Source organism: Coloeus monedula (assembly GCF_965178545.1).
Source record: "Coloeus monedula genome assembly, chromosome: 13".
Classification (NCBI taxonomy): domain Eukaryota; kingdom Metazoa; phylum Chordata; class Aves; order Passeriformes; family Corvidae; genus Coloeus; species Coloeus monedula.
Window position 1 is genome coordinate 11,604,525 of NC_138793.1, and position 25,736 is coordinate 11,630,260.

At 39.3% G+C, this 25,736-nt stretch overlaps 1 protein-coding gene across 2 annotated transcripts in view; it reads right to left on the minus strand.

The window, feature by feature from the left end:
- SLC12A4 (solute carrier family 12 member 4) overlaps positions 1–25,736 on the minus strand; it is a gene marked incomplete at its 5' end in the record, with an annotated part of 46,632 nt that overhangs the window by 12,674 nt on the left and 8,222 nt on the right. Inside the window, 10 exons of one of the 2 annotated variants that reach the window (XM_082289887.1) lie at positions 1,121–1,219; positions 1,300–1,464; positions 2,386–2,600; positions 4,458–4,699; positions 5,132–5,262; positions 5,597–5,651; positions 6,211–6,357; positions 12,243–12,374; positions 13,679–13,773; positions 17,161–17,332. In XM_082289887.1, the coding sequence (XP_082146013.1) occupies positions 1,121–1,219; positions 1,300–1,464; positions 2,386–2,600; positions 4,458–4,699; positions 5,132–5,262; positions 5,597–5,651; positions 6,211–6,357; positions 12,243–12,374; positions 13,679–13,773; positions 17,161–17,332 (1,453 nt within the window). Of the gene's footprint in view, positions 1–1,120; positions 1,220–1,299; positions 1,465–2,385; positions 2,601–4,457; positions 4,700–5,131; positions 5,263–5,596; positions 5,652–6,210; positions 6,358–12,242; positions 12,375–13,678; positions 13,774–17,160; positions 17,333–25,736 lie in introns of those variants that run through there. The other variant, XM_082289886.1, reaches the window with a different exon arrangement.

Sequence of the window (25,736 nt, forward strand, 5' to 3'; positions counted from 1 at the left end):
GCTTTTTGGATCTGGCATTCCAGTGATGGTTTTGATATTGTAAATTAAGTTCATACAAATGGTTAAATCTTGAATTCTACCCCTGAAATGCAACTATAAGTTACAAACTGCAACAAAAGGAGAAACATTGCTCCTAGAAGTGACAGTGTCAGCCTCCCCCAGGGTGGTGTATGAACATGGACACATCCAGTTACCCACTGAGTGAGACCTGAGCTGCCAGTGGAGCTGGGGGTTATTGGCTGTGACCTGTTTTAATATTTATTATGTCCACAGGAAATGCTGACTTCTTGGTACAGGGTCAGTTCCCAAAGTGACAGCTGGGAAAGGCTGTGCTCCTAAAGAGCTGAGACAAGCGAGCTGGGATCCTGATTTACAGCTTGGCAAGTTTTGGCAAAAAAACAGGAATGAAACAGCAGAATTTGCAGGAGAGTCACCATCTTGGCCAGCTGCCCTTGGGGTGAGTCTGATTCAGAAAGCTCTTTTGACTTTTTTTTAATCATCTTTGTTGATTAATTGTCCTTTAGGACACCAAGAGCTAGATAAAGCTGAAAGATCTTGGCTCACGTCTTCTTTAGCAGGAGAGCAGAGATGAAGACAGTCTCTCCCAAGCAAAGCTCCTGTCATCCTAAGCCCTGAAGAGCTGAAAAAACACTTGGGAACATTTAGTCAAATTTCTGACTCCAGTTTATCTTGTCCTAAAATGTTCAAGAAAACCTATACTCCTTAAAGTCATTCCAAAAAATGGCTATTTTTTTTAAAAAAGGAACTGAAATTTATGAACTCTCCCATTAAAGTCTCCCCTCATCTTAATGTTTCACTGCAACCTAAAAAATCCCAAAAATCTCCAAGTACACCACCAGCCTGAAAAGCTATAGATCACTGTGTAGCAAAGAACAGCAATGGGAATGCAGAACAGAACCCACAAAAAGGGGGATGGAAAATAACAGGATAATAATTAAAGTTGTTTCTTTCAGCTCAAGGACTGATGTTGTACTGTTCGGTTTTTTTTTTTCCCACTGGCCAATCATACTTGCACTGACAATTTGGTGACCTGAAAGCAGCTCCACAAATCAGATGTACCAGACAATGTACCAGCACTCCAGTAATTTTAAAAGGATACAGACTAGTGATGTGGTGACAATGGCGAGAATTGTTCCAACAGGGATGGATTTCTGTGCATCTTTGAGGTCCCCTGACCTGTTTGAACCAGCCATGATACCTGAAAGTACATTTTGGTAAGATCACAGGGTGGGAGGAAGCTCAGAGCCCGAAGAAGCCCCCTCACACCAGCATTCTCACCAGTCACTGAAGGGAAGAAGATGCCAACCAGCACCATGAACGACGTGGAGATATCTGACAGCACATAGAGGTGCAGGTTGTTCTTCTGGCTTGCTACATCCACAGAGGGCTGATGTGCTCTCTCCAGTATCTCTCCTTTCTCCAAATAGTTGCTCCATAAGTTGTCTTCAAGGTTATCATCACACCACAGAAAAGAAAAGCATGTTTCAGTTCAAACCCGTTCTCATTATAATTGGTTTACAGCTGAGGATTACAAATGCAGTTCAGTGATCAACACAAAACCACAAATACGTATCAATAACCTACAGAAGTCTAAGCAACTTACCCTTCATTATTACTAAATGTAACATTCTTTTAACCTCATACCCATTTCAACCCAAGGAAATACACCGAGTATTTTTATGAGCCACCATACCACACAGTAGCTCAGAGAATGCAAAGCAGCAATATTGACCAGTTTTCTAGACAGAAATGGGTTTATTCTTCAGTCAGTGAAGAATTACAGAATTATATGTTTGGCATTTGAAATTTCACTAACAAATGCTGAGTCTTCTTGTAATCTTAGAAACTAGACTGCTGGTTTCTGAGAAAATGGGAACCCTCAGGACTCAGCACCTGCACAAAGCAGCTGCTCAGGTGTTCCTTTCAATAATGAACACTTTTCAATTATGCTTTATTCAGGAGTGGGCAAAGAAGGAGACACACTGTTTCTATACAAGTACTCTTCTTTCAGGGCATAATCTTAACCTGTCTAAAGTGGAGAGCTGTCACTACAGAGTTCTGAAAAATTTTAGTAATTTATTAATCTTAGTATAACTCATAATTACAGCTGACTTCATGCTGAAATTATGAGATGAATAAGGGAAATTGAATCAATTTTACAGCAGACAAGTGCTGTATCAGGACAAAAGTGCCATCTCCTCTTTTGAAAGGTCGCAAGACTTGACTTTCTTTATTGAAGATAATTTTCTTCACTGTAATTATGTTTCTTCAGTCCCTCTTTCTTAACCAGCAGGGAAGAGTTTGACCCATTTCAGCTGCTCAGCATGCCTCCTCTTAAAGGGAAAAAAAAATGTTCTACCATACCTATTAAAATGCCACTAGCAGCTCCTGGAATTCCTGCTATCTCTGAGACATTGTTCATTAGGAAATATTCATCACAGTGTTCAGTGGTTAAGTTTGTGCTGTGGCAGAAGAGCTCCCAAAGCTTAGAGGCCACAGTTATGTTATCCTTAACTACAGTTTTGGCACAAACATCAAAGTGATCTCTTGACAGAGTCCTGTTGCCCAACATGCAAATCCTGGAAGGGAAACATGAACACCAGTGTTATTGGATGTTACTGGGAAAATGAACATATTGCCCATATTTATTCTTTTACATCATGTGGAAACTTCAAGTGGCTCTAGTTTGCTACATAATTTCTCACCTTCAAAAGGATAGTGGTAGCATGACAAAGACTGTATATGCTCCTTTTAAGGGCCACAAGTATAAAGCTACTTTTAGGGAGAGGTATAAAGAGCCACGTCAATGTGATTTATGGAATTTGATTGATTTATCTTAAACAATGAAAGGGATCAATTAGGACACTTTTTGTGTTTTTTGTTGTTTGGGGTTGTTTCAGTTTTTTTTATTAAACAGAACTACTGGAGTGGAAGAAATGTGAAGAGTACTAGAATTTAAATTACTAGATATTTAGAATATCCAAAGATATTTGGAATCTCATTAACTCAGTTTCTATATCGCAACACTTGAATGACCCCTGACATTTTAGATTCAGAATTAGGAACATATATTAAAATCAAAATAAGGAAAGATTCTTCTTATCAGAAGATACTGTGCTTAATTGCTAAAATCCTCCACTGCCTGTTGTGTTTTGTCTAACCACAAACATCACTTAGTCCAGCACTGAAAAATTTTTAATCCACTTGTCCAAAGACAATTCCACAAGACAGTGATCTAATGTAACAGCTTCCTGCTACTTAAAGTTCACTCAGCTTTTCTTCCCACTGTCAGAAAACACCCACAGGAAAAGAGTTTCTTCCATTTTAATTTTAATTCCATTTTAATTGTTTCACAGGTCTTATTGATCACTGAAAACAGGAAAATGGAAAACACAGGGCCATTTTTGCATGGTTTGCAGGCCTGTGAACTGTAGCTTCCAAGAAGCCTTCCCTTACAAAATTAAAAATAAATACACTATCTTGTTACTTCAGGGGAAAAAAAAAAAAAAAGGAGGAATACAGTCCAAGAAGAAAGATAGAGAAAACATTCAAGAACAATCTAAGAGATAATGAGGGGGATGTAGAGACATTGTTTTATTTTTACTGCTGTAAACCTTCGCTGTTCTAAAACATTATAATCACTGGGCCTTAAATATCCAAAGGGAAGACTTGAGGGCTGCAAGTACTTAGTTATGGTCAAAGCATTTCAAGATGTGAATAATTATGCAGATCCAACTCCTCTATTTCCATTCCGTTCATCTCTTTTCAGCAGTATCGGAAAATACAGTTTGCATTCTTGGTAAAACACATGCATCCACATTATTGCTGCTCCAGCTCCAGGTTCAAGAAGCTGATTTCATGTTTAGCAGCCAACATGCCAAGGAGCATGTGTTGGGTCCAGAGCAGGCTCCTCACAGAGCGGGGGAAGTTTTTCTGGAGCCTCAGCATGGCCCCACATCACACTCCCAAGACCTGCCCAGTTTCTCAGCAAGGAGCTGACCAAACCATGAATTTCCAACCATGAAGGCAGTGTGCTGTGTCTGACTGGCCTGGGGAAAAGGGACCTGCCAAACTGCTCCCTAAGAACTGCCACAAATAACCCAGCAACACTGTCACTTAAATCTGAACAGCCGCGGGCCAAGAGACTGGATTGTCTCTGCAGGAAGCAGAGCAGTGTCAGCCTCCATCAGCCTCATGAGACTTCCTTCTACCAAACAGTTTAAAACGTGCAATCACGTGTTCATTTTAGCCTAAGAAACTTCTCTTCCATGAGCTCTGCTCACTGTCATTATACACAGCTAAAAATATTGGAAGTAGTTCACAAAAAAAGGTATCTTCAGCAATGTATCAGGCACAAGTTCTAAGTAACCTACATGATACCCCAGCTTCCAGACCCACAGGCAAAGCTATAACCCACATCCAGAAACATTACTCACGGAAATTCAGGTGGATCAAAGATGGACTTAATAGCTCCAGCATAAATGGACAGGATGGATATTACTACGCAGGCCAAGAAGAGCGAAGCAAATTTGTTCACATACTTCACACCTACGAACACCACCACTGCCATCAGAATTAGGAATACAGTGCCATACACCCTCATGTTGTTCAGCATGGCACTGGATGCATCATGGGCACCAGATGGATGAAAAATTGCTGCTTGTGGCACAATATATGTCTGAAAGAAGAGAAAGCAAAAGTGAGTTGGAGGAACACCAGCACAGAACTCTGTCTGGAATCATATATCTATACTAGAAATGTAAATCCATTTCCATTCCACAACATGCTCTTCACTGGGAATCTTTTACAGGAAGAGTCAAGAGATAACAGCCCTTTCTATGTCAGCAGTACAACTGAGCCAACTTTATCAAAGATGGAACATGTGTCTTGGATTAAGTCACACTTTCATCTGTCAGAAGAGCTCCCAGCCTGGATACTCAGAGCGTGCAGCTTCCAAAGGGAAGCACTAGTGGTAAAGAATTGGACACCAAGGAACTGGAGACCTGCCAGTCTCTTCCTGTAAATGTGTATGCAAATATGGGACAAGAATACTGGGGCACTTTCTATATGTTATTTGTCTTCAAAGCAGGATTACTCTGGTATTACTCACCAATAAAATCTCAATGGCACCAAGGATATACATGGCTCCTGCAAATGTTGTTCCCAAGTAAAAACACAGCCCTACAGCTCCACCAAATTCTGGGCCCAATGATCTAGATATCATGAAATAGGAGCCACCAGCTGTGAAACAAGAAAAGTGAGAGTAAAATTATAATTTATTGCTATAAAATTTTAAATATTCACAAAAAGAATACAACAGAATTACATACAGTGCATCTGCTATTTTGAGGTTCAACTGAAGTATCTTTTTTTATTGGCACAGGGGTAAAAACCAAATAAATTGATCTTTAACCTGATAGATACTAAGAAGAAATACTGGATATTAATTCAGGCTTTGTATTCTGGATTAAGCAAATTTCTCTGTAATAAAATCATGTTAACAGTTTATAGCAAATTAGGTTTTGGGTTTTTTTAGATTTTTAACACAACTGAGACACTTCCTAACTACACTTACCTGGAACAACACCATTTGTGGCAATTGCACTCATTGATATGGTTGTCAACATAGTCTGGGGAAAACAGGGAAAAGGAAGCAATTGTGTCAATAACATTTTTTAAAACATAACTTATTATCTTGATAAAATAAAGCTGCCACTGCATATATGATATAGTATTTCTATTTATTCTGTCTGTCATTATCTAAAAGAAAACAAGGACAGCAGGAATTTAATCACTGAGCTGTTGAGACTTCTGTTTGAGATGGCCCCTGCTTTATCAGGTCAAACAATGGGTGTCTGCAGACAAAGCAAGATAAGAGAAGGCAGGTGTCCCTCCATCTGCAGAGCTACAATTCCAACAAAGGCTGGTCCAGCAAAGCAGGCAGGCCTCACATGGGGCAGGCATGGAAAACAGCTATTTGCTAAACAGACACTCTTTATAAGACTATACTTACAGTAGATACAGTTTGTCAGTTTAGAAGTAACAGTAAAAAAAAAAAAAGTTACAAAAAATCCCGAAGCTACAAACATGACAGAGGTGTCTGGCATAAATGTGACTTTTCTTTACACAAGCACCTACAATTCTGCCTCAGTAGTTTCACAGAGGTTATGTCACATGCATTATACTTACACAACAGCAGCAAAGCAATACAATCAGGAAGGACTGAAGAACTCCAGCCATTCCCACCATCCAAGTCAGCCGAAGAAAGAGAATAACCCCAAAGATATTCTGCATGCATGGCAAATATACCCCCATCAGGGTGCCCATGCTGGGTGACTGAAAAAAAAAAAAAAGTTGATACTCATTAACTGAAATTATTCAGAGCAGAGATAGCCAAAAAAGCCTTAAAGTTCAGTTTTTTAAATGGTAGAAACCTGGGAAACATAAGGTAGACACATTCAAATACTGTTGTGCTAGACTTCCACAAAACACAACAAACTCCAAAATCATGAATTTCTGAACAAAATGCTGATCCTGTCATATATTGAAGTAATTATCCTCAGTATTTAACAATGACTACTCACAACAGGAGATATATTTATTTGGGTTTTTTTAGATCCACAGAGTTTCTAGTATGAAATGTGTTGAGTGCTGCAGACCGCAAGATAGAACCTTACCCTACTGCCCGGAGTTCAAGAATTAGTTTCAAGGAAAACCTACTTTTGTCATGTTACAACTAGAAAAGATTTGGAAGCAATCTGGAGACATAATGTATTTTCTTCCATTTTATATATTCCGTGTAAACTAATGATTCTACCCTTTCTTAAGTTCAATGTCAGCATCAGACTCTGAATTACTTTTGACAGCAACTGAGAAAACACAAGTTGCGTGATTTCACAGGAACTGCACATGACTGGCCTTCAGCATAGCAGCCTGCAGAATAAGTATCCAAAATAATGGCATCAAAGTGCCACTGGGAAGGGTTTTATTCCAAAGAATATAAAAATGTTTGTTGCATTGGCACACCTGGCACCAGCGCCATTTCAGAGTCCCAAATCTCTGTGGTTTCCTGCCAAGACATTTCATTGCTTCTGCTTTCTGAGGTTTCCTTTTGCATTTAAAATTATACTGAATTCTAAAACACAGGAGGAATAGAGTGTCACTTCTGAAAGGCTCATCCCTTTTCATACTCCCTTCTATAAATAAACATGAATTCCAAAACACATTAGATAGACAGCATTTAAAGAAGCCCTTGAACAATCATTCAAATGAGGATATTAAAGGGAGGTGACAAAACTTGCTCAAATTTGACTCCACACAGCATTAACTAGATGCAAAAATAAATAGCACCTTTATAGACAAATTAAGTCATGAACCCAAAGCAACAGCACTTAAGGCAAGCAACAAAATGTCTGCCAAAAACTTTACATAAGGTAATTCAAGAGTGTATTTCAACACACAAAGCAAAATCCTTAAAGAATCACATGTTTATAAGATCACCAGGTCAAAAGCAAACAAAGAATTTAGTGCTTCAACTTGCAATTACATGTTACAATCCAGAATTTCCTCATCTGCACTAGAAACCTGCCCCGCCAGACATGAAACAAAACTGTGCCCAAGAACATGATCGGAACCGTTCTTTGTTAGAAGTGCCAGAAGTTGCTGACTGAGTTTTCTGAAGTCAGCTTGGAATTCCTTGTGTGACTAAAGCTGAAACAGATCAACCAGACTTTGTTCATACACACTACAGCTCAGGTGGACCTCCTGAAGGAAAGTGAGCAACAGAACCATGTGCTGAGGGTTTGCAGTGTAGCTACCCTATGAGACCTACAAGCATGGGGCTAGAGCTGTTCCTCATATGTTCCAGTGCCATAGTACCAAAAAAAATTAATTCCCTAAACCATCAGCTGCCATTTTATAAAAATTACCATCCTAAATATCTAACCTGATCAGCTTTGTCAGGATTATGTATGAGGACAAAAGGAATTGTTGTCTTCTGATACTAACAAAAATGACACTTGTTACATAAGTGTCCTGATCAGGGCAAGGTAAGGATTTTTTACTGAGTTATTTCAGTGCTATAGTTGAGGAGGATCTTCATGGAGTACTGTTTATAGTGTACTTATTTCCTCAAGGAAGGGAAGGTTTAGATACTTTTGATTCTAACTGTGTCTTTAACTGCAAAAACATAAACTGAGAAAGGACTAAATAATGTTGCCAGGCACTGGGCATATTTTGCCCAGCACAGGGGCTTCCTACTGTCACATTAATGCACACTTTGCCTCTCAAGGACACATTCCACATAATTTTATCATTATCTATCTGACCATTCTTCCATCAGTCACTCCCTCACAATATCTCTGAACCCATCAAGTGAATTTTATCAGACATGTGGGTATCTCAGGATAAAGGAGTCAAAGAGTTTGTCAAAACTGGCATCTGGGAAAAGAAAAGAAGCCCAACCTGTTGCTCCTACACAGGAAAAGCAACTGGACCACACTTACTGTGTTTTCTACATGACAGTCCTCCACACACCATGAAAGCAGGTGAGATTTCAGCCTGCCCTTTACACACCTGCCAACACCAGCTTTCTTTGCACAAGAACCCACTTTAGCTCAGCTCTTTCCTGTCTTCTGACCTATGTGGTCCCTGCAGCTTTGCTCCACTGTTCCATCATCTTCTCCCCCTCCCTCTTAAGTGGCCTCCTAAGCCTATCAAGTTACAAGCTCACTTTGACCACAGAGGAAGAGAAATTGTGCATTAGTTGTACACTTGTGAGACCACTGCAGAGCAGAGCAGCCTAGGAAATGCCCAAGTGTCTGCCCACAGCCAAAACTCAAGCCACAGTATTACTAAGTGTATCTCAGGCATAAGTTTAGTCTAGATTTTCTCAGCCCTGTGGAAAAAGAAAATACAAGAAAGAATGATCTACAAATATTACTTGAACCATCTTGACCACAGAAAGATTTAACCACTACACACCAATAACCTGCAGTGACTTGACCCTTTTTTATAGCATCTTATCATCACTGAGTGATACTAAACCAGTGCTGAAGTCTCAACAGAATGTGACCTGAAACAAGGGTATTATTATGTTCAGCCTCAATAGCAACCACATGAAAAAATGTAACACCCTGTGCTGCATAAATGAAATAAAAGAGAGACATTTTGAAGAACACTGTTTTAGAACAACTAAGAAGGGACAGAAAAATCTCGAAAACAGTCTCAATTTCAGTGATGCAGATCATGTTTCTGCTCACTCTCATCAGCTGCACACATAATTTATGTAAATATTGATCTGAGTCTGAAGGACACTATTTCCATTGTGCCAGTGTGATGGGTTATTAAAGCACTTGGCTGCAGGGCTCAGGGACATTGATCAGCAATGACACCTCTCACGGTTCTCTATAGCATGAGGACAGACAGCAGCACAGAAATGAATTGCCTTGTTAAAGATACATGAACTACAACAGTTTATCTAATTTTTTTCCATCATGAGAAGGGGATATTTCTATAGCACTGTGACTGTTAAGTGCTTTATTGCAAGACTGTATTTAGAAAAGAATAAGCAATCCAATTTCTACCATATTACATTGGAGTTGTGTCAATTTTACCTGACCTGTACCTAACACAGAATGCTACTATCAAAAGTATTTAGTGGGGTTGCTGAAACAAGATAATATGTTCATATTAAGATGTCTTGCACTGAAATGATTTGAAAGGATATGATTTGGCTGGCATGTCTGTACTCACTGAGAGACGTGTCTTACCTGCTAAGAGAATTACAGTCACTTACTGAAAGGACTGCTTTCCTCAGTTCCTTTTTGAATATCAGATCTAGAGGCTGCTCATCTGCCTTGCTCCAGCTCTTGCCTATGAGATGCCAGTTCCAGCAAGTGACAGGCAGGTTATTCTTTGTCACACCAGCTGAGCACTCTCAGTGCAGCACTCAACAATGGGTGGGTTAACAGTGGTTTAACCACTTAAAACAGACCTGCTGGAGGACTGCCAGACTTCTGTTCTCATGCTCAAATGGGAAAGGTAACAGCAGCACAGTGATTTATACTTCAAAGACCATTAAAAACAAATACGTAGAAGAATCCCATTTGCACTGTTTCTGAATACCTTCAATCCATACCCTCGTCCAGTTACTGCTTTTGAATTTTCTGGGTTTAATGGTTGTAATTATTGGCCAAGTTTTTCAGTCGTCTTATATTCTGCAAGATGTTTAAAATTTTATATTGCTCATGGCAAGAGAGGGCGAAGAAATTCAACCTGCAGTTACGATATTGCAGCTGACGTAATTTATCCCAGAGACAGACATGAAGACAAAGGTTCACCTAAGGAAACTGCAGTGTTTACACAGAAAACACTGAGATATTAATACAGCATGATACTGTCACTTTTGGAAAGGTTACCAAACCCACTCTACAGAAAATATCTGTGAAGTCTGTGAACACACATTTTTGAGACATGGGAAAACATAATGCAGGAAAACCCAGTTATTAAACCTGAACTCCATTTTGTCACAGAAGCAAAGCTTTAATAAAGTTAATAGTCCTTTTTAATGGCTGTAAACAGCTTGAAAATATGCAAGCATAAATCACACCTAGATGTAGAAATATTAAGACCACACAATCATGGTACTGCATCAGGGACTGAAAACAAGTTCTCAGTTTTCTGGTATTTGCCCCATTTTTACCTTCTGAAATTGTATATACATTTGCTTTAGCCAGCTGTATATTATAGTCCCATTGCCAAATTCTCCCAATTCTTCTTCCATCACAGAAGCATCCAGATTGGTCTGCATCTTACCCTGGTACTCTGGTCAGGCAATCAATAAGGAAATAAACAGCAAAAGTGATCGGAACTTCCTCAAAATCACAAGGACTGTATCTATTGAATCCCTCACCATTCTACTTTTGTTAGGGAACTAATCAATCTGCTTCTGATAGCAAGAGGGTGAAAATTATTTTAGATTATGCAATAATACCATATTAACAGCTGATGCCTGCCATTATTCCCACCAAAAGCATGCTAAAACAGAGATGCAGGTGACATTCTTTATTAGTAATGTGAAGGTAAAAGCTTTGGACAAGACTCAGACATTAATACAGTAACAAGTACCACGCAAAAGAAAATCATAATTAAAATGCTTAAATTACGTTTTTAATGTCAGCTTATAGGACCAGAATGCAGCTACTTCACCCAGACAACCTTAGCTCAGTCCTGTAATGATGTCTCATTAACCACAATATTGCAGAACTTTAGTGCATGTGGTCTCAAATAAAATTGAATTTTAAGCTTCACATTGACAAAACAACTTTGTTATCCCCAGTGTAAAATTGCAGAGTAAGGAACTGGAGTGTGAGTAAGGGCGTTCAGCTTGGGGTAACATGCATGCTCCTTGAGAGCACTGCTGGTTTTCAACATTATCACTGCCATCTCTTTCTGAAATGGCTCAAACTTCGTAGGGCAGTGCTATAAAACCTGCAGAATTCAAGTGCTATCTTTTGGAAACCTTTCTTTTGACAGAATTTGCAAGCAAACTGACAAGCCTGCAAGCCATAAAAAGCAACCACACCATTTGCAGGTGCAGCAGTAACCAAAGCACCTGCGGCACTGCCAGAGGAGAAAGGAGCAGTTAAGCACTGCCCTCCTGAGAGAAATCAACTACCAACAATCAAACCTCACCTGCTACAGCCATTCCAAGGCCAGCCCAAATGGGCCAACCATCTAAATGCAGATCCTTTGGGGCAGAATTCAGTTGCCTAAGTGTCTGACACCAGAATGACTCCTGAGCTGCCCCAGGGTGTCAATCTGACCTCCACCCACCACTCTAGACAGGTGTTGTCTCCTGCAAACCCTGTGTCATTACCTACCAGGCTTCTAGAGATGTGTCAGATACCACTGGGCAGCTAAAACAGCACTAGGAAAATGCTGGGTGATTGTTTAGTTTTAATTTGGATCCCACTAAAAGCCTATCTCCTTCTTATCTAAATCCACACCGAGTGTAAGGAATTGCACTGTAGCGCACAGTTTTAACCACCACATCTTCTCCAGTAGCAGCTGGTTCCCTACAGGTTCTATGTCATTTCTTTGCAACACTGCTGTGGCTCCTGAGAGAGGTTAAGAAAGATCAGAAAGGAGGCCAGCTCCCCAAAGATCACATAGGGGATCATCCCATTCATCAGTTGCCCATGGAGAGAATCTTTACTTACTTTTGATACTTTCTTCTTTGATCCATCAGTACTTTCTGCTTCTTCATGTTCCTTGACACCTTGAGTAAGATTTGTGTAGTTGACCAACTTGCCAAGCAGAGATGACACTTTTGGTCGTATATCAAGTTCTTCCTGTGGAAAAAGACAACAAGTCAACTTCTGCAGTTCACAGCATTTCTGAAGGGTGGCTGGGATCATGCCTTCCTGGGCATGCCTGAGGCTACCAGAGAACACACTAGGAAAATCATCCAGGGAATGACAGAGTATTTCACTGTGCCTGAACCACTGATGAGAGGTTTTAATTTTCTGAAAGGAGGGCAACTCTGATAGGAAAAGGCTATGCCAAAATGTCTGCACCATGTGAATCATTCTCCTTAGGTGCTGAAAAGCATAATTACAGCAATAAAGAAGTCAGAGCCTTGGAACTGTAAGAAAATGAATGTGTACCTTGCATGTATGTCTAACGTCAACTTACATCAACAGATACACTTTTGAAAAGGTCAAGTTGCCAAACAAATCAGAGATTTAGTGATTAAACTCTGCTAATTCTAGACATGTATGCAGTCTGATAATTTTCCTGTTTTTCAAACTATGTTATCTAATTCATGTGGATCTAGACAAAATTCCCAAAAAACACATATATGGAGGGCCTCCCACCTTTATACTCATCCCATCCAATTTCTGTTTCTGAAAGCTCAAGAGGGGAGAGAAGGAAAAAAGCTCCAGAACAAAATCATTCCCTTTCCCTTTGAAATTAAAAAGTCTTGCATGTCTTGTAGCACAATAAGGAATGCATGGTATAGAGAAACAACCTTCCACACAGGAAATAAAAACTAGATGAGAAAGATTTCACTGTCTGCAGCTTTATCATATCTTTAGGTATCACCTTGAACAGTTTCTGGTGGGATCAGTAGCATTATGTGCTTTGTACATGATGCAGAAACTGGCCCCAAATGGGGTCATCCTTAAGGGATGCCATGAGCCAAGCACCCCTTTTCTTATTCCTTCCTCTGATCTGACCCGCAGTTCACATGTTTAAAAACCTGATTACAATTCCTTCCAGAAAGGGGTTGACGGATTTTCAGCACAGCAGCATGGCCTTTGGGATGCTCCTCCCTCTACTTAGTCCCACAGAAGAGCCTGCACACCTGGTGTGGTCCTGTGCCATCACTTATGGAAAAGGCTCCAGCATGAGTGTCTGCCCCTCCTTTTTTCCAGGTGGATACAGTTACACAGAGTTATACCTCTGCCTCACAGACCCAGCTGGTCATCATACCTGAGCTCTGCCACCACACAGGACCTCTCTGCCTACTGGTACCTCTGACAACAGATGGACATCCACAAAAAGGCATATTGGGGAGAAAGATGTGCTCAATCCCTCCCATCATGGAAGATCACAAATCACATCAGAAGTATAAAAAACAGCTAGAAATTACCTCAAACAAGGCCAGATTTCTGTCATAGTAATCACCTCCCTTGCCAGCTTCTGAACTGTTCAGGAAAGGACTGTTTTCTTTATGGTTGCCATGACCTGCGAAGAAAAAAAGAAGCAGGTTTTGATAAGCTGAGAATGAGACTTTGTAATCTTAATGAATCCATACAGAATAAACTCATTTGGTTAATTGAATATGTTTCTTTTTAGTATCTCAAGTTATATAATGCTAGCAATATCAAAGGTGTTACTCTCAAGGCAGAGCTGTTTCTATTTCTACTCCTCTGTTTCATTAAAATAGAATAAAAAGTCACCTCAAAGTAAATTTACGAGTGGGGTCACAGCTACAATGCTGTATGTGCCTTTACTCTCTAGTGCTCACTTCTGTAACTGTTTCTTACACAGAACAGTGACAAGCACTAGGACAGTTCCTCTGCATTTAGAAATCCCTACTAATGATAACAGCAACCTTTGAGCTGTATGTCCGACCCAATCAGATACATGTAGTAAGACTGAACACTTCAAAGACTAGCTTCTCTAATGACAATTCAGGCAAACAGCCCCCAAAGCACCTTTTTAGTTTTTAAATGCTGTTTGTTGTTCACTATGCCCACTAATCCCAGACATTCAACACCCTCATCATGATTTTACCCTTACAGTGTTTTGAATATTTAAGGCTGTGCATTCGTCAGGCTCCTTTTATACTTTTAAATTAAAACCAGAGCACTCACATATGCAATGAACAATGTTTAAAAAAAGGATAGCATGGAAGATCAGTAGAGCAAGTAGTAATAAAAAAAAATAAATAAACAACCAAGGGCACTATAGTTTAAAACAACCTCTGAGGGCAGAAAAAAAAAAGATTAAATTGATTTCAGTCTTCAGAAGTTCTTGGACCTATGTCTCCCATTACCCTCTGCTCAACAAACAAAAATTCTTTTCTTTTGCCTGTACCTCTTCACTCCCTGCTCTCTCAGCCAGTACAAATGAATGATTTCCAAGAGCATCTCCTTAAGAAAGGATTAATCCAAGGAATACTTTTTTCTATTTACAAAAGCAACCACTGTAGAAATTAAAAATGAAAGAAAAAGAAACTATTATCTCAAATGAAAATACTGCAAGTTAAAATATTGTACACTGAATACACCAAAAGCAAGAGATTAAACAGCTGGATTTTTTGGTGCATCTTTTCAGTGATTATGGTAATCAATTCAACAAGGCTACACTAAATTATCTGAATAAAATTCAAGTGAAAACATCTCTGCATTTTGAAATTTGAATCAACTTACAAAATGAACCTAACAGGCAAAGAGAAGAGTCCTCCCCTACACACAGTCATCAGCACAAACCACACTGTTACAAAAGTAATTGTTATAAGCCAAAAAATTATGAGAACGTTCAGTCCTACTCTTACTGAGGGGCAGGGATGCATGGAAAGCAGCACAACTTTCTGGAAATTGCTGACAGGTGCTTTGAACAAAACTGTTGGAAAAACAATATTCACAAAGAACAGAGGGATTTTTAAGCTTCTGTAAGTAAATACTTAGCTGACCAAAAATATATGAAAAGAGCTGCCTACGGTGTTTATGTACCTACTGCCTTTCTCACAGCTCTGACAACTAACCCCAAAATGTTAATGAGCAGCTGCCTTAACAAGTGGGCTCAGCTTATCTGCTGACCCCACCCACACATAGGAGATGCTCACTTTGCTGTAATTGTAGAATTTTTTACACTACTAGGAAAACATCAGTAAGCTTAACAACACAGCTTCAAAATCAAATGGTTATCAACTTCAGCAAAGGTAAAAATCTGCAAAAACTGCTTGCTTGCTGTATTTGTTATGCCTATACTGGAATATACCAGATCAATTTTGCTGCAGTGCATGCTGCAGTCCCCCCATCCTGTTGTGGTTAAAGTACATTTGCAGTTTTTGCTGAGGAAATGGAATTATCTGCCATTACCTTTACTCATTAAGTCTGACACAAATGAAGGTGCAAATTACGACATCAACAGAAATACTGTCTGCTCTATTCTTCAGTGCTCTGGTCTCTGCAGTATCTTCTCACCATTACACTTACCAAACACAGCAAGGTCATGAGCAACCTTGGCTTGTTTCCTCAATTCCTATATGCCCTATATAGGAAATCCTATATACTAGATAGGAAATCCTACATATACTAGCTCTGGTGACTGAATGTTTGAAATATCAGCTGGGGGGAGTGGGGTGGGAGGGGTTTAATCACCACGTGATTTTTAAAACAATTCTTTGCTTTCTTAGTTTTCCTTCTTCCATCAGGAACCCAACCTTATCACTGTGTCAAGTCAGTGTAATGGATGTTCTTGTACTTGTAACGCTTACAGAAACTCTCAACCTTTTTATGTACAAATCCCACTGTTGCCAAGATGCAGTCATACATTTAATCTCGTTTTTTTAAGCAAGATGATAATTGCTTTGCTCTTTCAAAATGCTCTTGTTACCATAATCCACATAACCCCTCCTTAGTTAAGAAAGATTACTTCATACCATCTCCCTGAGTCTGACAAAGACCAGTGACTTAAGATGAATCTTCAACTTAATTGATACTATTTTTTAGATGCATCTGCATTTTACCACTGACAATTTTTCACAATTGGTCTGTTCAGAAGACCACCTTCTCTCTCTAAGAGCTTCCATCTTTTCTCTCATTTTCCATTTACAAGTTCAAGCATCACTCACACCCTTTCCCTTAGACTTTCCTTCCAAATTTGACTCCTTGGCATGCTTGCTTTATACACCATCCTGCACACAGGAAGCCCAAACTTAATAGAAAATTCAGTAGAACTAGTGACTGGAAATATAGTATTGATTTTGCAATTGCTAGGGCACATTTTCCTCTCGATGGTTCAGATGATAGAGAAGTACAACCGGCTTTTTACCACATTCACAGCACTAGCTCCATTATCCTGAAATAACATACATATGAATTACTGCAGACAATGCAAAAATAAAAGTGAACCTTCCTGCTGATCTAATGAAGTGCCACCTTAAAGTCCCTCTCAAACACTGTACACTTTCAACAGGAAGTGAAGGAGTGGAAGTTTATATGCAAGTTCTTTACAATGACATCCTAGTTCCACTTCACCAATAAGCAGAACAGGGTGCTGCAGAGATGAGTGCTAACTCAAGACTATTACACTGCTAACTTAAATACACCCAATTAAATGACAGTCAAAAAGCACTTTCAACCATTGCTGCATGTTCAATGCAATCTCTACTTTACAGACATGTTCTAAATAATTTCTCTCACTTTCTCTCTTCTCATACTGTGTTTCCATTTCAGGAGTAAAACCTCCAGCAAATGACCATTTCCTCAACAAGAATCACAACTGTACTTTGACGAAACAGACCAGACTGCAGCACAGTACAGAAACTACATTGCAAGAAAAAAATTGTCCAGTATATTCTCTCTGCCAATGAGCAATAGCAGCAGCTTCAAAGAGACTTACTTGCATGGGAAGAGCGTGTTATCTCCATCAGTTTTGGAGGAGAGCGGATGTGACCTTGGAAAGGTACTCTGGGGAATTCTTGCCCCAGCTTCACCCGAGGACAGTTTACATTCTGAAGCATGAAGTCTCCTGGGCAAGCACCATCCCGTGACATGCGCACAGTTCTCCACATTCTTAGTTATCAAGTCTTTGGTCCTGACCAGTAGCTATGTGGTGTTAGTTTTCATCATGCAAGATTGCTTTGCAAGGAACATTTCTTAAAGAGGGAGCTAAACACTCTGCAACAGAGAATAATTTATTTGCCTTAGTCCCTAATTAATCTCAAATTTTGAGGCATTCAAGCTGTATTCCAAGTAGGCTAATGTTTCCCCTTCACTTGTTTCATTGCTTCTCAGTCTTTATTATCTTTCGATAATTAAGGCATTTTATTTCTGAATGCTACCAGTTCTCTTCCAAACCAGATAATTCTATTTGCAGTCACCGCTTCAACTATACAGTTTATCTAAACATCTCCAGCATAGTTCCCTGAACATTCTAGAAGCTCCCCTACTCAAATATGGGCACAGGTCCATAGAACACATTCCTCATCCTGTGGATCACCTGAGTTCCTTAAAACATCAAAGATGATCCATGGAACAAAATCTAAAACCCTCAAGTGCGCATAGTCCCACAATGCCATCACACAAGCTCAGGAAACAAAACAAAACAAAATGGATGTCCAAACTTTTGCCTCATAGCCAAGAAAAAACACTGTGACTAAATTGCAGCAGATATTCTACTGACTGGTTTTATTTTGTTCTTCTCCAAAAGGTTAATGTTGTCTTTACTTTTAAAAAATAAATTAATAGAAAAGGATTAAGAACACAGAGGACAGTATTCATGTTACTGCTTTCCTTCTGAAGGAGGATTAGGCCAGACAGACACAGTTTCACTGCTTGAGCAAGCTGAATGCAAGTCTTTTGTGCAAGCCATTGTGTTTTCTTTAGTAACTGAGGGATGAAAACCAGAATTTAGAGAGAATTACAAACAAAAGACATATATGAAAGTAACTAAAGACAGATTAGTGAGGATAAATGAAAGCTGAACAATTAGGCACAGTGAGACTATTGTAAAAAGACCAGGAAGCTTCACAATGATAAGGTCTACTCAGCCAGACTAAAATAACCATTGAGAAGGTGGCAAGAGCAGTTGCATGACTTGACCTGTCAAGGTTTTGTTCTCCTCTACTGCCAGTTTCTGAACTCCCTTACAAAAAACCACCACTCCCCTACTTCATCACATTCAGGTAAAGAAGTGGAAACTAGTACATCTTTTAAAAAACTACAGATTTTTGCATCACGACATGACTAACTCAGAGATGCTCCCCTACTTCTAATGGAAACTTTAGCTAGCTGGCAAGTTAAGATGTGCTGAAGGCACAGGTGGACAGAACCTGACCAGCCCACACAGATAACAGGGAAAGCAAATAGAGCAATGCCACTTAAGCTACTGCACGGTTAAAACATTAAAGAAAAAGCAAATTCTGAAGAGGGCTGAACTTTGGTAAGAAACTTCTGCCACTGTGCTTCTACAGGCACATCATATCTGAGCTAATGCCAGCTGGCAGAGGCTCACAGCATCTCAGGAGGAACGCAGCCTCAGACACGCTCTGGTGGCAGCAAAGCTGGACAAAGCTCCAGACACTGCTGTGACATGGGAGGATGGCATGCAGGGCTGCCAGAATCCTCCCTGCCTCAAGTACCAAGAGTTAAGAGTCTTAAGTGAGGGACTAAATTTCTTCAAAGAATTTCAGTGTGAATCAGAGTACAAGTCAGAATTGGAACTGAAATGCTTGGCTCAACCAAGAACCATGCTGGTTTATTTACCCCTTTTATAATTAACAAACAGCAGATATTTCCTAGAAAACCAGCTCAAAGGACAGCCCAACACTCCTCCCCTCAATGTAATTTAATTTCTGGAGCAGCATGAGAGTTAATATCTCACTTGCAATTGTACTATGCATGTGGAGACTCTTTTGTGTACACCACAGTAACAAACACTGTGATGAAACAGCCTGTCTAGCAGCTAACACCATGTTTTGCTATCACTCAGACACAAGTATTACTGGCCACAAAGCCTGTGATAGTTACGGGCACAAACTGAGCCATTTTTATGCTCAGAGAACATTACTTGATCTGACTTTTTTTTTTTAATTACAAAAACAAACCGTTCATGCTTATAATATTTTGTCTACTGGTAACACTGAAATCTAAGATTAGAAATCAGAGTTGATACCCAAGTAGTTGCTGTGGGTTCCCCTTAATATGAGCAATCTAAACAGCAGGCAGTTACAGCCAACTAATCACACAGGCTCACTTCTCACTTAGAAAGAGATGACTCAATTAGCTGACCCTGGGAATGCCTCTCCTGTGCATGCACCTTGACATGCTGCAAATTACTTCTAAAGAGAGCCTAACCTAAATAAAACCCTAATTTATAGATGGCTTAAGGTAGACAAAATTTATCCCACTCGGAAAGCAAGTTAGTTCTGTTCTGATTTATTTATGCTTTCTCAGATTTTCATGTGTCAGTAAGTTCTGCAAATTTCTACACAACTGGTAATTAAGACACTATTTACATTGATTTTTGACCACAAAATCAAAATAGGTTTGCTACACTTAACTGTTCTCACAAGACCTAGAAGCAAATGAATACGCCCAAAGTAGGTATTCTACAGAGGGGAAAAAAAAATTAGAGAACCAGTGGGATTGCTCCAAACAAAAATTATTGCATAATCAGGTTTTATTAGTCACATTATTTTGAGGGCATTTCTTCACAGCCTTATGGATAAAATTTTAATATAAAAAAGCCATCCATGTCCATTTTTATCACATTTTGTGGGTTTGGTTTGTTTTTAACACAGTTCTTGAGACACCACTTCCCAGATGTCAATAAGGATAACACTCATACTGCTCCTCCCAAAGGCTGTGTAATGTTCAGAGTGTTCTGCTCATCACCCACACACTGTCAAGACCTGCAGGTCTGAGTATTGCTGAGAAACAGAAAGATCTCAACAATCTTTCTGGACTTTGCCAGCACTCCAAAAATCCTGGTATCTCCACATTTCAGCAGTCAAGCACTCAAGAGTACTGCTGAAGTATATGCAGACACTGTCATTTTAGGATAACCCAAGAAATATGCAGATAACAATTTGATTTCAAATACATTCCAAATCTGCTTCTATTCATGTGTTTCCTCACATGTGGCTGGACTAAACAAAACTCTTACTCATTCTCAGAACTGTTATGGAACATTTCTCTTGGTTCATTCGTGAGACTACACCAAATAATTCAATGCACAATTATGCTTTTACAGATATCATTACCTTGACATTTCATTAACAGAAATCAGACATTGCTTCTTTTCTTAAATTACTCACTTTCAACAATTTAGCAAAAATCCTAATCCAACATCAGCAGCAGTCCACAGTAAAGATAACTTTAAGCAATAATTTAAAAAGCCTATTAGAAATGCTTGTTTCTCCATGGACAACACACAACTAGACAGAAACACAAAGAATTTCTAATATGAAAATTCTAGTTGCAAACTCATTTATGGCAGCAGAACAGGCAGCTGACATCACAGGCTCTGATAACGAGGAATACTTATTTTCCCTTTAGCTACAAAGTAGTCAGTGTTACCCAGAGCACTTTTTTCATGGAAAAAAACAGAAAGTCGTGATTTAACTTTCATATTTTTCAAAACTGAAAACAGTAATTTCTTTATTTTGCAGTAGCAAAAAGTCAAAAGTAGCATTAGACATTCCAAGCTCAGAAGAAAAAAAAATCTCAAAATGTTTTGAAAACTCCACTAAGTTCTTGGTTTGAGGCTGAGATGTTTTAGGTGTGTGGGGTTTTTTAATAGGATTATTGTATTTACACTAGAAACAGGAGAAACAGGAAATAAATAGCATTGCATCTAGTTAGATAAAACTCATTCACACTACAGACTAGGCATTGCTAATGAAATAACTAACTGAAATCTGTTCATGCCAGTTCACACAAGATCTTGGGCAACCAGGTCTTTTTCACTGAAGGTGGCAGAAAGCACAAGCTGTAAAATCTCAGCTGACCCACTGTTTTATGAAAATAAAGGCCAAATTCACACTAGTTAAGAACCCATGCACAATAAGGCTTATGAGAGGAAAGCATAGCAGAATGAAAGGACAGATCTTTCCCTGGATAGCTCTGAGATCCTCTGTACTTTAAAAACAGGCTCAAACTATCAGTTTGAGTTACACTGGCAACACCAAATGCTCACATGCCTGGTCCAGACACACGTTTCCACCAGAAACAGCAGCTTAAACACCAAACTATTGACATTCGTGGGTATTTTAATAATACATGCTGTTCACCCAATATTATAACGTTATTATGCTATGTAATAACATTATTTACTTCACTGTTAATTGACACTGTCAAAATAGTTTTGGGTTTACTGAATTTTACCCAACTACTAAAGGTGTGATTCTTAAGACTCATTACATACTACACTGCAGTACATATTTACAATCAGCAACAGTTAAGGCACCTACAAAAGTGACACAAACAAAGCATAATTGTACCAAAAAATAAAACAAAAAGCTGTATTATTGATAATATATTCATTCCTCTGAACCAGTTCAGAGTTCAAAAGATGGCATTTGCTTGTGCTCTGCTTGAAAGAAACAGCCAAAACTTTCCCAGACAATACCCTATGCAACAGGCTGGAGCAGAGTACAAAATCAAGTACACAATCAAGCACAGATCTCGGATTTATCCCTAGATAAACATGTGTGACGTTACTATCAGACTTCTACTGTCCTTTGCAAAACTAGAGAACAGCCTTACAAAGCTGACTGAACCTACACAACCAGAAGGATTTAACAATTTAATAATCCTGTGTTTCAGAAAGCACTATGACTATTTTTCAGTTAAGATACACTGATAGTTTCAGAACACTACAATTCTTTGTAGGTGCTAATATCAACATGAAGTACTTACCCTTTAGTAATAGCTCTTTGACATTTTCAGTAACTTGATTTACCATTATTCCTCTTCCAGCTCTTAGCATATGCTTTAGTAAATGTCTCCTCTGTGAAGTCCTGAGGATTGCACAACTTCAATAATATTGTATTTCCAAAAGAACTTTTTCTACCTGCTCTGACAAGGTGCTGGCTGCAATATTGAACTGGACTGATCTCTTCCAGGAAGCAAGGGTTTCTCACAGAGAACTAAGCCGACACTGATATAATCCTGGTATTACAATCCTTTCAACACTGAGAAAATATACAAATATCAGGATCTTACAGAAAATGCTTCTTGTCAAATCCAAACCCAGACATGTTTAAGAGGCACATTGCAGTTGTTTGCACACTTACTCAGACAAGTGTGCCACAAATCTGCCGCTTGCTGAGTGTGGAATCAGACAGGGTTTTAAACCTGCCAATGCCACGAAAAGTGTGGCTCTGTGACGTTAGCCCTGCAGGCATTCCAGCTTTCAAGTGAAAATAGTGATCTATTTCTTTCCATCTTCAATACATTAAAATATGATGGCCTATTAATGGATGAACCATATGCAAGATCACAAAAAAAAAGGCAACAGCAAGATGAAATGGGAGGTTTATATAAGATAAACAAGGAAATAGTAACGTAATGATTCTAAGCACTTCCTAATTACCAGAGCCCCCACCATTCTGCCCATTCACGAGGAGGTCCTCTGGATACCAGCACACACCACACTGAGACTTATCTACATGATGAGATAGGTGCAATCACTGGGAATACCTGTGTAATTAAAGATGCCAAGTCACTTTTGAGAAACTGGATTTAGGAACTCACATCACTTAGGAGCTTTCATAATATAACTTGTCATTGCCACAAGAGAAAAAAAACACTATAAAAACAACCTTTGTATCTCACTGTAATCCACTTCAGAGGTTCTTTCATGTGGAACGACTCCAAACCATTTCTCACGACTATCCTCCCTGAAACTCCATCCCTTCACATGCCTGAGGGCACCTCAGAGCACACCTTCTATCAAAATACAGGGAGCAGCATTCTGGTATTTTCCCTGCCTCAGGAAAAGCCTCTTGTCTTGCTATAACACATTCTCACATTTTCTGAAAGACTGCAATATAAATCTATGAGACTAGCATGCAGATTCCATGCAATATTCAATTCAAATTCACCTTCCTCTCTGATACCAAATACAGAAAAATGTTTTCAGCCCTATACATGTTCAGCTGACCATGGCTTCACAGTACAAGAGAGAGAACAACAAAAATAAAAGTCCACACACCACAATTTTGGACATACCTTCTCCCTCCTCCAGCTCAACATAGGTCAAAGAAACAATTGTACAGACACAAACCTCGGAGTGAGAGAAAGCAGATGGGAACAGTGACCACTAAAAGCCAGTATGGCCACCAGCTCAAAAAGCTTCCTACAGGGAACAAGTGGAAAGAAATAAGGTAGAAGCCAGGATGCTAAATATGCTCCAGACATGCAGAAAGTAACAGAAAAAAAAAGATTTAATTACTTTGAACATTTCAATGCATGTACATTCTGTGCATCGCATACTACACAATGTACATTCACAAACATCTACTATCCATTCCTGGAAGACAGCAGAAAGACATTGGTAACCAGTTACAAGCTTATTGTGAAACCTGAATGTCATTAGTTTTCAGTCAGTTAAGTCATACAGAAAGTGCTGAACATCAGATATTTCCTACATTTGAGAAGTACTGTGTTCCATGTGAAAACAAAGTTCATGAGAGTTTTGGGGTTTTTTTTAAGCCAAGGAAAAAGGAAAGGGGGGAGGGCGTTTTAAGGAGGAGGAAAAAAGAAGAGAAAAAAAAAGAGTTAAGCCTGCATATAGTCCAAGGCTGAAATCCAAGGATGACCTTTCAGTGTGAAGCGCTACAAACAGCCAAACTCACTGTAACTCTGGTCATAATACTTACAGAAAGTACAAGTCAGCATGAGACTTCTCCAAGCAAAGGGAGTCACTCCTTCCCACCGAACATTTTAGAGGGTGGAAGGATCTCTGACATTGCACATGATAAACAGCAAACCACTGTACTTCTAAAATACAAATATTTTGACACACATTTACAAGTCTCCCAAAACAGCACAACACATTTCACAAAGTGCAACACAGCACAGACCAAGATAAAGTCAGATATCTGGAGAAGCCGCAGTGGCTTTTACCATCATTTTACAAAAGGTTCATCTGTTTGCAAGAGCATCAGAGCAAAGTGAGTATAACACATTGCTCCTTGAAGAGTCTAACTGTGAGCTAATCAGCAACATTAGATCACTTTTCTGCTCCACCAGTCAGGAATTAGGCAGCTGGAACACAGTCTAAGTCAGGAAACACTCCAAGATGTATAATAATGAGTTTGCTCCTGCTAAATATATGCTTCTACCACAAAGTCTACAATACAGTGTCTTAAAAGGGCAAAGGCAAAATATTGCAATTAAACCATTCTGTCTGTGTTGCCTTGAGTTACAGCTTTAAAGCTCCTTTGCATGTGTGCTAAAAGGCATCTTAACACAAGGCAGATAATCATCCTACTATCTGGTTACGTAGAATTGGGATTTACCAAATATGGCTCAACTATACCTCCTTTCATGTTTGCTTACCATGTCCCAGAAATTAACCCCTGACATTGTTACTGCATTTCATGGAGCACAGAGACACATCAAGAGGGAGTGGTTTGTGTTGGCCTAGGCAAAGAAGTCAAGATAAAAGTTCCATGTGGGAACTGAAGAAAGGGTTGGCTTGTGATGCTCTCAAAACAGCTGTGCCCCAATACACGTCCAGAACACAAACAGGAATCAAGGAAGGGAACCTGTTGAGGGGAGATGGTCAAGTGGTACTATTGCCAAGCACTTCATATTGTGAAATCACAGGCTGGACAGTTAAAACCTTAGCAGAACAAAGCCAAAAATATACAGGAGCAGTAGGTTCTAAAATCAGACCTGCAAGACAATTAACACACTTCTACCTTTGTGTCAGCCCTGGAGACAAATATATACTACAGCAAGTAGCAGGAAAAATAAGATCAATTATATTATTGAAGAAGAAGATCAGGAAGACAAAGCTCCTGAATGCAAAGGCAGAAGGCAGAGGAGAACAGTAATGTGCTGTCCTCCATCAGACACAGCAGCAGCTATGCCATCCTCTTGAACTACTTCTAGTCCTGACTCAGATCTGACCTCCTACAAGGAAATCCAGAGGTGGACTTTGCACACAGTAACTAAGCTCAGGACTACTCAGCTTGCAAGCAGAGACTGGGTCATAAAACAAAGTTGCATTGCTATAGATAATTTTATGGAAAGCAATTATACTCCAGGGCATAAAAACTGTGTTTTACTGCAGCAATCAGCAATTTAAAGTATGCAAGAGCAAGTCTCAACAAGTCTGCCATTCTTAACTCAGCAAATGAGCAGCTTCTAATGGCACACCATAAAAAGCCTTTTTTCCCTTTGACATGGAAGTGAAAGTCAGAAGTCTGTATGGTCTAACCTGCTTCACGATAAGAAGGTAAA